General features: G+C 37.0%; 6 protein-coding genes across 6 annotated transcripts in view; all 6 read left to right on the top strand.

Annotated features, from left to right (window-relative positions):
• Nucleotides 1-160, top strand: part of LOC137639322 (zinc finger BED domain-containing protein 5-like) — a 408-nt gene extending 248 nt beyond the window's left edge. Inside the window, exon 1 of the mRNA XM_068371601.1 lies at nucleotides 1-160. This exon is cut by the window's left edge and continues 248 nt beyond it. Coding sequence (XP_068227702.1) covers nucleotides 1-160 — 160 coding nt within the window.
• A 197-nt stretch (nucleotides 161-357) lies between these two features.
• LOC137639321 (zinc finger BED domain-containing protein 5-like) lies at nucleotides 358-1,773 on the top strand. Its single transcript, XM_068371600.1, has one exon. The coding sequence runs from the start codon at nucleotides 358-360 to the stop codon at nucleotides 1,771-1,773; it is 1,416 nt and encodes a 471-aa protein (XP_068227701.1).
• A 1,024-nt stretch (nucleotides 1,774-2,797) lies between these two features.
• Nucleotides 2,798-3,847, top strand: LOC137639319 (uncharacterized). The gene is made up of 2 exons (XM_068371599.1): nucleotides 2,798-3,316; nucleotides 3,422-3,847. The coding sequence occupies exons 1-2, from the start codon at nucleotides 2,798-2,800 to the stop codon at nucleotides 3,845-3,847; spliced, it is 945 nt and encodes a 314-aa protein (XP_068227700.1).
• A 93-nt stretch (nucleotides 3,848-3,940) lies between these two features.
• LOC137639318 (uncharacterized) lies at nucleotides 3,941-4,870 on the top strand. Its single transcript, XM_068371598.1, has one exon. The coding sequence runs from the start codon at nucleotides 3,941-3,943 to the stop codon at nucleotides 4,868-4,870; it is 930 nt and encodes a 309-aa protein (XP_068227699.1).
• A 658-nt stretch (nucleotides 4,871-5,528) lies between these two features.
• On the top strand, nucleotides 5,529-6,287 carry LOC137639317 (uncharacterized). Its single transcript, XM_068371597.1, has one exon. The coding sequence runs from the start codon at nucleotides 5,529-5,531 to the stop codon at nucleotides 6,285-6,287; it is 759 nt and encodes a 252-aa protein (XP_068227698.1).
• Nucleotides 6,288-7,314: 1,027 nt separating this feature from the next.
• Nucleotides 7,315-10,000, top strand: part of LOC137639316 (uro-adherence factor A-like) — a 31,798-nt gene continuing 29,112 nt past the window's right edge. The window contains exon 1 of the mRNA XM_068371596.1: nucleotides 7,315-7,505. Within this exon, the coding sequence (XP_068227697.1) occupies nucleotides 7,315-7,505 (191 nt within the window). The remainder of the gene's footprint in view (nucleotides 7,506-10,000) is intronic.

Here is a 10,000-nt window from a genome sequence, read left to right as displayed (position 1 = left end):
GCGTAAATACTGCAGTGATTACTTGAAACTTAGATTTTTTTGGCAAGGCAACAGTGAGGATCCTATCCCACAGCGTGTTTTCTGCTATGAAACATTAGCTAATGAGGCTATGAAACCCTCAAAGCTCAGAAGACATTTCGAGTCCAGAAATAAAGAATAGGTGGGAAAACCCATAGAATTTTTTCAAAGAAAATGTAATGAACTTGATATTCACAGAAAAAAGGATACTTCATCTTTTTTTATACCTGGAGAAAATGCAAAGGCCACTGAATCTTCATACAATGTGTCGTTATTAATTGCAAAAACAGGAAAGGCGCATTCATAGGTGAGACTTTGGTCAAACCAGCAGCCAAGATAATGACAGAGATCATGTTTGGAGAAAAGGCTAGTAAAGAAATAAACAAGATACCTTTGTCCAACGACACTGTCAAGAAAAGGATAACGTCAATGGCTGAAAATGTGAAAGTTCAGCTGGTGTCACAATTACAGCAGAGTCTGTATTTTTCACTACAGCTGGACGAGTCCACAGATATAGGGAACGAGACAAATCTTTTGTGCTTTGTTAGGTACATTTACTGTGGGGAAGTACATGATGAATTTCTTTTCTGTCATCCTCTTCCTACAAACACAACAGGAGAGGCTATCTTTAATGTAGCTATTGATTTTATTGTCCAAAATGAACTCTCCTGGTCGCGATGTGTTAGAATCAGCACAGATGGTGCAACTGCGATGACTGGTAAACTAAGGGGCCTAGTGAGTCGGGTACAAAGCATTGTACCACAGGTAAAGGCAACACATTGTTGCATTCACCGTGAACAACTTGCTGTGAAACATATGGCTACCTGTCTTAAAACAGTTCTGGAAGAGGCAGTAAAAATTGCCAATTTCATCAAAGGGAAAGCACTGAACACTCGCTTATTTAAAGTTCTGTGTGAAGAGATGGGAAGCAAACACACAAAACTCCTTTACCATACAGAGGTTCGCTGGCTGACACGGGGAAAAGTGCTTTCCTGTATCTTTGAACTTCTTGAGGAAGTGCAAATTTTCTTGTATGAACGTCATGACCTCTATAATCGAATGCATGACACCCAGTGGCTCACAAAACTGGCATACCTGTCTGATATTTTCAGTACACTAAACGGATTGAATCTGTCTTTGCAAGGAAAAGATACTACCATCATTAAAGTGCAGGACAAAATACAGGCAACACGAATGAAGCTGGATTTGTGGTGCAGCCGCATTGACTGCAAAGATATTGAGTCTTTTCCTTCATTAGCAGATTTCCTGCTTACTTCCAAGGAAGAGCTAGATGGTGACACAACACAAGCTTTCAAAGTCCATCTGCAAGGCCTTCACTCAGAGTTAGGAAAATATTTTGAAGAACCAGACCCAAGCTTTGAGTGGATTAGAAATCCATTTGTTACAGATAAAGAAAAGGTCAGTGTCAACCTGTCATCAAAAGAGGCTGATAATCTTGTCAAGATTGCAACAAGTGGGACACTGAAGACCCTATTCAGGGAAAGAAGTTTAGCCAATTTTTGGGCTCAAGTCCAGCCAGAGTACCCTGGACTTGCAGAAATTGCTTTGAAACACTTAATACCGTTCCCAACAATGTACAACTGTGAAATTGGATTTTCTACACTGGTTGATCTTAAAACGAAGAAGCGCAACCGAATCAATGTCGAACCCGACATGCGACTGAAACTCAGCAGACTGGAGCCAGATATTCCAACAGTAGTGAGGCAGCAAAAACAGTATCATTCATTGCATTAACTATGGTTGTGAGATATGAGGAGGAAGCGTTGCTGTTAAGTTCATGAAAATTTGTATGCAAAATTATCAATGTTGTGGAAATTATGTTAAGCAAAATATAAACATTTATGTAATTTCAGTATAATATGACCTGCAAACACTTTCAAACTCAAGAGGAAAATTATAATAATAAAGGGTCCGCTACATGAGTAATTTTAATAAAAGGGGTCCGCTGCAAAAGAAAAGTTAAAGAAACTCTGCCTTAGACTATGACCAAAAAAAAAAAAAAAAAAAACTTCCAAAAGATAATACAATCACTAGTTTCACTAGAAATTCATTTATGAAAATACATAATTTTGACAATTAATGAAAAAGAAAGCTGACACTTTAACACTTAAGATAATAACTCAAAATTACACTTGCATATACGTAACTGTTACTCTTATGTCCTTTGGGTCGCAAAAGGTTACTGAACGGTTAAGCAAAATAAAAACACTTCATTATTTAACCTAATACACAGGATTAGTTACAAAAACTTAACAATATAAATTCACTTAAACTAACACACTTCACTTTTGAATTAAACACAATATGTTGAATTTAGAAAGGTGTCTTCTGCATATTCACTTGAAAGAAGTTTCCTTATAGTGTATCTGAAATAGCACCACCATTTTCTTTTATAACTCATGTTCCAATGTTTTTTTTGTTAGTTTCTTGGTTATATATTTAATTCTGTTTCTTTTACTTAAAGTGTATATTGAAGTACAATTAATTTAGTATTAGATATTTACAAGTCATCATATTTATGAGTGTGAATTTTGTAACTATTTTTGCTTAATGTACGTCTCATTATGTTTACTTAGGGGTTTAGTTGTTCTAATAAAATCAAAGGTTTTAAGAAAAACATGGTGTTTCCTTGGAGCCCAATGCTCTCCTTTTTCCATACCTTCCTGTACAATGTGGGCTTAAATAATCCCCCACATTTTGGTGCCCAGACCCGGGAACACTCCCTCTAAGAAAATAAGTAAGTTGTGCAGTGAAGATAATGGAGAAGTTAAAGAAGACTAGGACGACATGTCGAGGGTGGGTGACAAGAGCTTCCAAGGCACTGAGTGACCTTCTGGAGTCTTCCACCACAACTATTAGTCAATTTGAGTATGCTATCAAGGAATACGACCAGAGACTAGCTAAGTTGGATGAAGTCCAAGAAGCAATAGAAATTGATGTAGCTGAAGAAGAACTAGAACAACTTTTGGATAAACCCCATGAGTTTAGAACAATAAGTGTGCATCCTAGGATACAAGCTGAAGACCAGATAAGGAATTTAGCAGCAGCATCGTGTCCTGGTTCTAAAGCCGGGAGTATAAGTGGACAGTCTTCATCTCGAGAGTCAGATATCACCAATGTCAAGTTACCCAAGCTGGAGCTACCGAAGTTTAGTGGTGAAGTGACCCAATGGCAGTCCTTCTGGGATCAATATAATTCCCACATTGATGCAACAGACATTCCAGTGATTAGTAAGTTCACTTATTTGCTGTCTTTGCTGGAGGGATATGCCAGGAATGTAGTGAAGGGACTAGCTCATACCAGTGCTAATTACCAGGTTGCCTGAAAACTACTGAAAGAACGCTACTACAAGCCAGAAAGGATTATTTTTGCTCATGTTCAGCCATTGTTAAATGGTGTGGTCAACATTAATGTCAGTGGACCCAAGGGTGTGGCACAGCTGTGGAAATTACGAAATGACATTCTAATACACATCTGCAGTTTGGAGGCACTAGGCATCACAAGAAAACAATGTGAAGTGTTTCTTACACATATCATCCTCTCCTGTTTGCCAAGTGAACTGCGGCTAGAGTGGGCCAGGGATGGTGATGGACATGAGAGTGATTTAGATTGGTTATTGACATTCTTAGACAAGGAAATTTCAAGATTAGAAAGGTCTGAAGCCTTTAAGGGAAAGAGTAGTAGTGAAGTAAAGAAAATTGAAAATAAGAGTTCTAAAGACAAGGTGTATTCAGCCGCAGCCCTTCATGATTCGTCCAAGCAAGAAAACACAATGTGCAGTTTCTGTGCCAAGAAACACAAATCATAAAACTGTTATGGTGTGCCAGAATTGAGTGGAAAGGAGCGAGGTGAAAAAATAAGAAGTTTAGGCCTGTGTTTCAAGTGTTTGAAGAGTGAACACATGTCAAGAGACTGTAAAGCTCGTACAAGGTGTACAAAGCGTAACGGTGCCCATTCTACCTTAATGTGTGGTGTTAGTCTGGAAATGAACCTAAAGAAGGAGGAAAGTGAAGCAAAGGAAGGTGCTGTTGGCAGTGACAAGCCTGGCGATGTGGCACTTCTAAAAGGGCAAGGTGGTAACTGTGCCATTTTACAAACTGCCAAATTTCAGGTGAGTGGTAGTGATGGTACTGTTATCACTGCTCAGGTAATGTTTGATAATGGTGCAGACAGGTCTTATATTAGTAGCAAATTTGTGAAGAAGTGTAAACCACAATGGATCACTAGTGCACCTATGCCATACTCTAGTTTTGGTGGTCATAGTAGTGGAAAAAATGAACACAGAAATGTTTATGAGTTAAAGTTGTGGGACTCTGATAAGAAGGTGGTACGTATTATTGCTGCGGAGATTCCCAGAATATGTCAACCCTTGGTTAGGTCTATTGTACCAGATTCAGTGCTTAACTCTTTTTCTCATGTTGTGTTAGCTGATGATTACCACCATGATTCTCCCATTGAGATTGATATACTGATTGGTCTAGATTTCTACTGGACACTGATTTCTCCTGTAGATGCCTTCCAAATTTACCATGTCGTAGCCATGAAGTCTCTCTTTGGTTATGTCTTGAGTGGCAGGCTGTATAAAACCAATGACTCTTGTACCTACTCTGTACCACAATTATTGTGTATCTTCTCTGTTTCAGATTCAGATTTGTGTAAGTTTTGGGATTTGGAAACTGTAGGGGTTAAGCCTAGGGAACTTGTTGAAAGTTATAGTGAAACCAAAGTTTTCAAAGGATTTGAGAGTACTATGAAGTTTGTGAATGGTCGCTATGAGGTTGCAAACATCATTTGGATAAGTATCCCCCAACTAGTGCAGTGCAAGATTTGAAGACTAACATGTATACAGACAATTGGTTGAGTGGTGTGGATTCTGCTGTAGAAGCAGCTGATAAATTTTGTGAAGCCCGTAGCATTTTAGCCGATGCTAGTATGGACCTTACAAAACTTGTATCAAATAGTTTGCTAATTACTTCTCAGTTATGTGACAAGGTACCTTTTTTAAATTCTGATGAACCCAATACTGTATTAGGCCTGAAGTGGTGTAACTCACTGGAAAGTTTCTCCTTTGATGGCATAAACTCAGATTCCTTTGTAGAAGTAGTCTCTACTAAGCGAAGTATCCTTAGTGTGATAGCTAAGATTTTTTACCCTTTAGGGTTAATTAGTCCATATGTTATGTATGGCAAGATACTTTTTCAGGAACTCTGGAAACTGGGTTTGACTTGGGATCAAGAAATGCCATCAGAGTTGAAGCTAATGTTTCAAAGATGGCTACTTAGTAGTCAGCATTTTAAGAATTATCAGATAGATAGATGTTATTTTTCACAAAAGGCCTGGGGGAAGCTTAGTCATATGGAGCTACATGGGTTTGGTGATGTGTGTACCTGTGAGTGCCTGTGGAGAACGGCTCATACAAGGTATCATTAGTGTCCTCTAAGTCAAGAGTGGCTCCCATAAAGACAATTACATTGCCGAGGTTAGAACTCATGGGATGTCTTTTGTGTTCACGATTAGTCAACTTTGTGAAGAATACCCTTAACCTAGATAACTGTGTTAGAGTTAGGTGTTGGGCAGATTATACCATTGCTCTGTCATGGATTCAAAGAGATGCTAGAAAGAAGGACCTATTAGTAGCTAATCGGGTAAAGGAAATCAGAAAGTTAACATCTCCAAGTTGCTGGCAACATTGTATAAGTAAGGACAATCCTGCTGACCTGATAACACGAGGTCTGTTGGCAGACAAGCTTGTGGATAGTACTATGTGGCTCTATGGGCCTAGTATGTTAAAAGAATCCCAATACCAGGAAAGGGAAGCTAACCCAGTTAAGTATAAAGATGAAATAGGCATAGGAAGTACTGCTGTTTGTCTTAATGTACAAGGCGTGCCAGACAACCCTTTGATAGATTTAGATCGATATAGTAAATTAAGCAAGGTGTTAAGAGTTACAGCTTATGTTTTAAGATTTATCATAAATTGTAGAAATAGTAATAACAAAGTGGCAGGCCCTCTCATTACTGAAGAGATTGATTTTGCTAAGCTGAAGTTGATTTACTGCATCCAAAGAGAAGTGTTTTCTGCAGAAATAAAGGTACTTTTGGGTAAAAAGGCTATCCCTCAATGGTCTATATTAAGAAATCTTGACCCCTTTCTAGATGATAAAGGCTTATTAAGAATTAGGGGACGTCTTGAGTCTTCTAACTTGAACTATGACACTAAACATCCTGTCATAATTCCAAATGGTTAATTTGCTAAACTGTTGATCAGATTTCAGCACAGGTTTTTAGAGCATGCAGGTGTGGATACCGTAATTTCATCCCTACGGAATAACTTTTGTATTATAGGAATGAGGAGATTAGCTAAGACAGTAATAAAGGAATGTTTAAGTTGCCGTTGGCATAATTCAAAACCTTGTAGTCAGCCTGTGGCTCCATTACCTGAAGAAAGAGTAAGGACTTCTCCATCCTTTGATGTAACAGGCTTAGATAATGCAGGCCTCCTCTTTTGTGCTGATTGTCCTAGTAAGAAATTTTATGTATTGTTGTTCACTTGTGGTGTTGTAAGAGCCGTACACCTAGAGCTTATAGAATCTTTATCCTTGCCTGACTGCTTATTGGCTATAAGAAGATTTGTTGCCAGAAGTTTACCTAGTGTCATATATTCAGATAATGCAAAGACTTTTGTAGCTGCTAGGTTGTATGGCCACTTGGCTCCCAAATGGAACTTTATAGCCCCTCATGCTCCCTGTTTGGGTGGGGGGGGGGGGCTGGTGGGAGAGACTCATTAGGTCAGTTAAGCTCGCCTTGAGAAAGACACTGTTTCTGAACTATGTAATTAAGAGTGAATTAGAAACTATACTAGTAGAAATAGAGTCCTGTATTAATTCCAGACCATTGGCCTATGTGATTGATGAACTTGACTCCATTCATTATCTCACTCCATCACATTTTATCCTAGGAAGAGCCCCACACTGTAAATCCTTAATAAATTTTGAGCCATGTAAGGTGACTTCCAGGGACTTGAATGAAAGAGAAGTTTTAAGAAACAAGAACCTAAAACATTTTTGGAAAATTTGGAGTAGCAATTATATAACCAATTTGCCTCAAGTTGTTAAAGGATTCAATAAAAAATGTGATTTGTCTAAGGGTGACCTTGTGTTGATAAAGGAGGATAACCTCCCCAGATTGAAGTGGCCTCTTGGGGTTATTGTAGATGTTTTTAAAGGTAGAGATGGACTTGTAAGAATTTTAAGGCTCAAAACTTAAATTGGAGAAATGACTAGACCCATTCAAAGATTGTATAATCCTGAAGTAGGTAGATCTGAAGATTTGATTACTACTGATGCATCCTGTGATGATTTTGATAGAGATGTATGTGATAATCCTCAAATGCCTATTCATACTGTTAGTGATGATGATGTACTTCCAAAGTCTAAATCTGGTAGAGTAATTAAGCCTCCTACTAAGTTAGATTTATAATAGTCACTGTAAGTCATGCAGTTGTGCATGTCAAACAAAGCTTAATGTGTTTATTTGTAAAACTACATTACTAATTTTTATTGTGTATTTTTTCACCATGTATAATTTAGATAAGGTCTAAGTTGTGCTCTTTTAATAGGTGGCTTCGTCCCCTATTGCCGGGAAGATGTTGAATTTAGAAAGGTGTCTTCTGCATATCCACTTGAAAGGAGTTTCCTTATAGTGTATATGAAATAGCACCACCATTTTCTTTTATAACTCATGTTCCAATGTTTTTTTTGTTAGTTTCTTGGTTATATATTTAATTCTGTTTCTTTTACTTGAAGTGTATATTGAAGTACAATTAATTTAGCATTTGATATTTACAAGTCATCATATTTATGAGTGTGAATTTTGTAACTATTTTTGCTTAATGTACGTCTCATTATGTTTACTTAGGGGTTTAGTTGTTCTAATAAAATCAGAGGTTTTAAGAAAAACATGGTGTTTCCTTGGAGCCAAATGCTCTCCTTTTCCATACCTTCCTCTACGATGTGGGCTTAAATAATCCTCATACAATAATATCACCAACGTTTGAACAACACTATACCTAGAATATTTTGGATATCTTTGGTTCCTATGCATTGTTAGGCCCTATATATGCATATATACCCTTAATTTACTCTAGAAGCTTCGAGGAAAGCATTCGCTTAGCAAGGGAGCATGGCTCTGGGGGCATCAAGGTTGCCAACTTAATATTTTGAAGTTGATTACTATTGTTGCATGGTGAAGAAACTCTCCCGGGTAACTCCACCCACCTCCTCTAGCAACATTAAAAAAAGGAATAAATTCCCGTTGAGAACTTTCCTGTAACTTCCAACCACCTGGAAACATGATGCAATCCCTAGCGTGTGTGTCATACAGCAAACCTTTTAACAAGTTTACATAAGACTTCGTAACTAAAATATGTGGAATGAGAATTTAATTCTTTAAAATAACGTAAATTTACATACATGGAACTGAATGAAAATACAATTAAAGGAATGACGACAGTTTTATGTAATTTATATACATATACTTAATCCTACGTGAGAGGAACCAACCTTATAAGCTAGCTATTTAAATACACAAATGAAATGCGGGAATAAAATATTCTACTTTTATGTAGACCAGCTTCGTAAGAAAGCATATATATATATATATATATATATATATATATATATATATATATATATATATATATATATATATATATATATATATATATATATATATATATATATATATATATATATATCATCGTATTTTGATCCTCCTCATCAATTGAATGCTTCCTTTTTTAAATCACTCAACAGCTGAGAGATATACTGTTGCGTGCTTTGTCCAAGGCAGAATAACTAAGATATAGAATCGGGACCACAGAATTATTAACTGATCATTTCATATCACTTATGAAATAAGTTGAACTGTGCGATACCAGTATTCTTTATGACTCATGCTGCCTCAAAACCATATTGCTTTCCTTCTGTGTAAACCATTTCGCTATTATTTGTAAAATCTACCTTGATTAAAACTGAAGATTAAAACATAGGCCTATGATTTCTCACGCTATGTTGAATGGAGAAAAAATTATATGCATATAATAAAATAAAATTTCAAGTTTTATTTTTGTAAGGAAAGAAGGTTTTTCCTTTTAGATGAGAGGACAGAGAGAGAGAGAGAGAGAGAGAGAGAGAGAGAGAGAGAGAGAGAGAGAGAGAGAGAGAGAGAGAAAGCACCTGCCAGATTTAGGCTGTATGCAAAGTTCTAGCAAAGTGTCGCTCGTCTTATAATTAAATTCCAACGACCAGAAGTTGGTCTCATTAAACCACCGCCTGCATAAAAATAAGCTCCAACTAGAGCTGCCTTACAATGCACCTGATTTTCTAAAGAAGTAACAGTTGAGATGAAGTTTGAGGATGTGGGTGTCGGGAGGGAAAAAATGAACATAAACCTCTGAAGGAAATTAGGCAAACTTGATGGTTGGGTGGGATGGAAAAGCAGCAACTTAGAAGTTTGAATGCAGAAAGGAACCTACCTAGTTGGTACAATGCAGAGGAAAGTAATGTAAAATGCACTGAAAGATAGAAAGCATTCATGTATATGTATGAAAATAGTAATAATGTTAATATTATTAGATAACGAGTATTACTTTAATTAGATGGCGAGATAAGGTGAAGGGTGATAAGGGGAGAAGAGGTTTAGTGGAAGTGGATGCCTTGATAGAAGGCATTGGAGAGGATTCATCAGACAACCGACCCCTTAACATATGGATTATTTAGAAAGAAGAAGAAGAAGAAGAAGAAGAAGATTACTTGATGAAGATATGGTGTAGCAGAAGAAGCTCAGCTTGAACTGTATGGTAATATCGATGAATCGACAAGGAAATTTGAGAATTTCTAATTTAAAAGAAGAAAGATTATTTAATTTTCCTTTCAGTTAACAAAAACAATAATACAATTAC

Source organism: Palaemon carinicauda, chromosome 4 (genome assembly GCF_036898095.1).
Source record: "Palaemon carinicauda isolate YSFRI2023 chromosome 4, ASM3689809v2, whole genome shotgun sequence".
Lineage (NCBI taxonomy): Eukaryota > Metazoa > Arthropoda > Malacostraca > Decapoda > Palaemonidae > Palaemon > Palaemon carinicauda.
This window is presented reverse-complemented; position numbering and strand designations above follow the sequence as displayed.

Bases quoted from the DNA above. Each gene is read 5' to 3' on its own strand.
- LOC137639321 (XM_068371600.1), top strand. From the start codon at position 358: ATGACAGAGATCATGTTTGGAGAAAAGGCTAGTAAAGAAATAAACAAG.
- LOC137639317 (XM_068371597.1), top strand. From the start codon at position 5,529: ATGGGATGTCTTTTGTGTTCACGATTAGTCAACTTTGTGAAGAATACC.
- LOC137639318 (XM_068371598.1), top strand. From the start codon at position 3,941: ATGTCAAGAGACTGTAAAGCTCGTACAAGGTGTACAAAGCGTAACGGT.
- LOC137639319 (XM_068371599.1), top strand. From the start codon at position 2,798: ATGGAGAAGTTAAAGAAGACTAGGACGACATGTCGAGGGTGGGTGACA. The intron at 3,317-3,421 runs GTAGTGAAGGGA...GCTCATGTTCAG, and splicing joins TGGAGGGATATGCCAGGAAT to CCATTGTTAAATGGTGTGGT.